This window comes from Lathyrus oleraceus, chromosome 5, assembly GCF_024323335.1.
Source record: "Lathyrus oleraceus cultivar Zhongwan6 chromosome 5, CAAS_Psat_ZW6_1.0, whole genome shotgun sequence".
NCBI classification, from domain to species: Eukaryota; Viridiplantae; Streptophyta; class Magnoliopsida; order Fabales; family Fabaceae; genus Lathyrus; species Lathyrus oleraceus.
The window spans coordinates 171,962,874-171,967,057 of NC_066583.1; the positions used below are offsets into that span (position 1 = coordinate 171,962,874).

Sequence of the window (4,184 nt, forward strand, 5' to 3'; positions counted from 1 at the left end):
TTCAGACCATAAAACTCGTAGTTGAGTCTCACTTTTTAAGAATTATAGATCGTCTATTTATATTTGGTGTTACCCTGTGCAAAATAAAACTTGTAAAAAAAATATTTATTCAAGAATTTGCATTATTTTTTATATATTAATTTATATCTTGTTTAATTTTGCCATTAAAGAAAAAATACCTCTTTTATTTTCCAAAATATAAGAGGCTTCAGAGAGGGAACTGAAGTTGCATCTAAGAAGAAGGGAGTTGTCACTGCTTAAGTTTTTGTTTTTTTGTTTTTTAGAGAATTGTTGTTTTAGTTACGAAGTTTTATAGACATAGAGCATTCACAAACCCACTTAAGTTCTTTAAATGAGTTCTGTTCAATATTTTATATTATTTCACTCTTCCCAATTATTTAAGTAATTCAACTATATTTTTAAAATATCCAAATAATTCTTCAAAAACATTAAAATGGATCTCACAATATACCACTCATTTGTAATTTAGGTATTTTTAATATACAAAATTAAAATTAAAAGAAGCAAATAGTTGTAGAACCGTGGTTCACTGTAATAAGCTTGCAACTTAAAGAACAACTTTTCCATTCAATTACCCATTGAATTATGACAAAGTTGTCTAAAAAACTGTGTAGGAACCTTCAAACATGACAGATAATTATGCTCTTAGTTTGTTATTTGTAATTATTGCAAGTATTTTTGAACTACTGTTTTCACAGTCTCATTGCTTCAGTTTTATTTTCTATAGACTTCAATTTTGTAGACTTTCTTGATATTTCAATATGATTTCACAAATAGTAGAGAATGTTGATTCTTGAAAGACATAGAGTTGCACCTACAAGTGTAGAGTTAAAAATAAATATTTCAGCACTAGCTTTTCTTTACACAATTTAATCATTATTATAAGCAAATTTTCCTTTTTTTATTCATTCAACATAGATATATCAACTGTTGAATAAACAAAAATCATATTTATTTATAATAGTGACAAAAAATATACAAAACACTCTTCAATTTAAGACACATTTTTTCGGAAGACAAAATCTTGAGACAAAAACTGAGAATACTAATACAAAACATTTGAGCAGTAACGGGGCTGAATTTCAGTGACTTTAGGAGGCCAAGGTCACCTAACTTTGTGTCTGTCTCTCAATTTCTCTCTCAATCTTTTCCCTCCTTTTTTTCACTTTCTCTTTCATCAAAAATGACTATTTGGTGCCTTTGGTATCTTTGGTGTATTTTAACTACTGCTTCTCCAGGTGAGATAGCTATAAAAGTCTAATTAGCTTTCATGAAATACAGTTGTGTGCAGTATTTCAGCCTTTTTCATGAAAGATAACAAGTGAGTCACTAATGTTAACAAGCAAGGCTAGATATAGGCTAGATATAGTATGAATTTTCTGTAGTAGGGAGATCCTTTGTGACAGGTTCATAATGCACTTGTTGGGTTTAGAAACAGAAAATTTAGTTAAATCAGGTTAACTAGCCTGCCGTGAGCTAATTCACTGAAGAAGTTTCATTGATATTATGCAACTTCCAAGGAAAGATAACAGAGTGGAACAAGGTTTAATATCTTATTACCATTTTCTTCAAACAAAACCATAGTATAGTTTGCACTGATTAACCAGAACTTAACTCTCTGATCAAACCAATTTGAACCCCCAAAAATTCAGTGTACCTAAGACTTTGATTATGAAACTTTTTTCTTGAAAGAACTTAACTGTTAAGAAATTTGGTTGAATCAAAGTAATATATTATCTAGAAATAAATGGCAGATGACCCACTGGATCTTAAGAAATGTGATTGAGTCTAACCCATCCCTACAAAATCAGATTATAGAGTGAGGATTGCCCCAATGTGAATTCCTATATACCATTCAACATATATTGCATCTTTCTTTCTACTTAACACAATTATAATTGCAGCACAACTATAGTACCTGTATTGGAATGAAATAAAGTAGCATGGAAATAGTTGTATAAATAACCAGTAGCAGAAAGAAAGACATACTTGTTGAAAATTCCTAAATTAACAGATTAAATAGTAGTAACAAACACCTCATGTTCAAAATATCTCAAACATTCCTCTAATCCCAAAAAGTAGCTTTCGAGAACATGATTTGTTTATCATCTATAAATCTATAAACTAGAAGACTCAGTCTAACCAACAATAAAAATGGGAAATTTCTGAGCAAGAAATTTACACTTTAATAAACTGTCTTTCTGACTTTCCTCATGTCCTTCCAGCGACCGGAATTCTCCGCAGCGCAATGTCTGGAATCGGTCCAGTACATACAGGGAGCAGCAGAATCACAAACATAACAGTAGCACTGTGTTTATCAAAGATTGTCACAAAGTCAGCAATCATCATGATCACATACACAGTTGTAAATGCAGTTATAAATAACAAAAACAATTTCTCTTACCTTCTCACAATAGCTTTCACTAGGAGTAGTCTTGAACGGAAATTTGAGGCATAGATGTCTAGAGTGAGGATAATCTCTAAGAGCTATCTGAATAATCACAAACCAGACATGGGAATTCATAGATTACGAAATGGGTTTCCATCAAAATAAAAAACTAGAAAGATTTCAAGAACATCGTATCGTACCTTGCCCTTTTCAGCAAGAACGCAGATATCATCATCGGCGTCTTTGTTGAGAGATTTAGAGGAAACTTTTACATCGGAGTCTTTGTTGGGAGTAGTGTCGGTAGGATCAAATCCTAGGATGAAACAATCGTCAGTTTCCTCGAAACGTTTGATGTCGTCGATTTTTTTGAGACAGGCGATGACCCTGATCGGACTGTCGTCTTGCAGTATCCTTGCCCTCTTCATGTTTGTTTCGGTTTCGCTTTCGCTTAAACCTTCAAGGGCACAATTTGAGGCAGTTCAAAAGTTATGATAAATAGTGTAGTTCAATTCAAAATAACAAATTTTTCATTTCCTTCTTTGAAATATGACCGTTTAAGTTTTTTTAGTCTTTTTTTTTCTTTTTTTTTCCGCCTCAATTGCAATATTCAACTTATCAATACAATTAATTACATTCTAATTTTAATTTTTTTCAAGGATAATAGTAATTTGTTCCATAAGGATATAAATTAAGAAAATCCCTTATAAAAAATTTATATTAAAAAAAATAATTAAAAAAATAATTTTATATTTTTATTAATTTTAAGATATAATTTTTAAAATAACATTTCTTCATTTGATTCTTAATTTGTGTCTCTAGGACACAAGTTAACATTTTTTTTAAACTATCCATTTTCTATCGAGTGTGGCAATAAAAATAGAATAAGATTTTTAATGTTTTTCTTTTAATTTAATTTACTTATTCAAAACAAATAAATTTTAAATTTAATGTTAATATCCATTTGAAAATCAGAAGGCATGTATTAAATGGACACATAAACATCTTTGCAATTTCAAATATATATATAATATTTTTTATTTTTTATTTTCTCTCTCTTGTCTATATTAATTATTGTTGTAGCAAAAATGAAGAAACAAATATTTTGTCTTCATGAAATCTTAATGATCAAGTTATATATATATATATATATATATATATATATATATTATATATATATATATTGATAGTAATGTTATGACAATTTTTATTAGAGGGGTGTATGGGTTGGATCAACCCACAAAATCCGGTCATATCCATCCATAAAAATTCAAAAAAGTGATTTGGGTCGGCTAATTTGGTGGATATGGATTTGAAAACTAAAAAACCCATTAAAAAAAATCAGGTTTTTGGTAAAATCGGACCCAAATCCAAAAAATCCATTGACTCACTAATCAAAAATTTATTATTACAGTTTTAATGATTTTGATTAATATTATCTTAGTTATTACAATTTTAGTCTCTTAAGATTTACTATTTTAGTGAATCATAACTTTTAATTAATTTTGAATGTTTCACTATTTGATATTTTGATGCTAATACAATTTTATGTCACACCACTTTTATTTGTTGCTAGTATTTTATAATAATTTTATTAATTGATGATATCATTTATTATTTTATGATGCTAAATGATAGTAAGTATATGTTATCTAATTTTTTTTTAAGAAAATATAAATGTTGAGTAATTTTTATGAAAAAAATACGATGACTCATCATTTTGTTATTTAATATAAATAAAAAAAAAATTATTTGGACAACCCACTATCCAACTCAA

At 28.5% G+C, this 4,184-nt stretch overlaps 1 protein-coding gene across 2 annotated transcripts; it reads right to left on the minus strand.

The window, feature by feature from the left end:
- Positions 1 to 456: 456 nt before the first annotated feature.
- Positions 457 to 2,914, minus strand: LOC127081192 (RPM1 interacting protein 13). 2 transcript variants are annotated; one of them, XM_051021474.1, is made up of 4 exons: positions 2,611 to 2,914; positions 2,426 to 2,512; positions 2,204 to 2,329; positions 457 to 835 (listed from the first exon to the last, which is right to left on the minus strand). In XM_051021474.1, exons 1-3 carry the CDS (start codon positions 2,833 to 2,835, stop codon positions 2,207 to 2,209), a joined length of 435 nt encoding a protein of 144 aa, XP_050877431.1. In that variant the 5' UTR covers positions 2,836 to 2,914; the 3' UTR covers positions 457 to 835; positions 2,204 to 2,206. The 2 variants fall into 2 exon arrangements, with proteins under 2 accessions (XP_050877431.1, XP_050877430.1); XM_051021473.1 differs by lacking the exon at positions 457 to 835 and having other exon boundaries at positions 1,975 to 2,329.
- Positions 2,915 to 4,184: the final 1,270 nt, after the last annotated feature.

Coding starts and splice junctions, on each gene's coding strand:
- LOC127081192 (XM_051021474.1), bottom strand. CDS start 2,835: ATGAAGAGGGCAAGGATACTGCAAGACGACAGTCCGATCAGGGTCATC. Junction 2,513..2,610: donor TTCTTGCTGAAAAGGGCAAG/GTACGATACGAT, acceptor GTGATTATTCAG/ATAGCTCTTAGAGATTATCC. Junction 2,330..2,425: donor GTGAAAGCTATTGTGAGAAG/GTAAGAGAAATT, acceptor TGATAAACACAG/TGCTACTGTTATGTTTGTGA.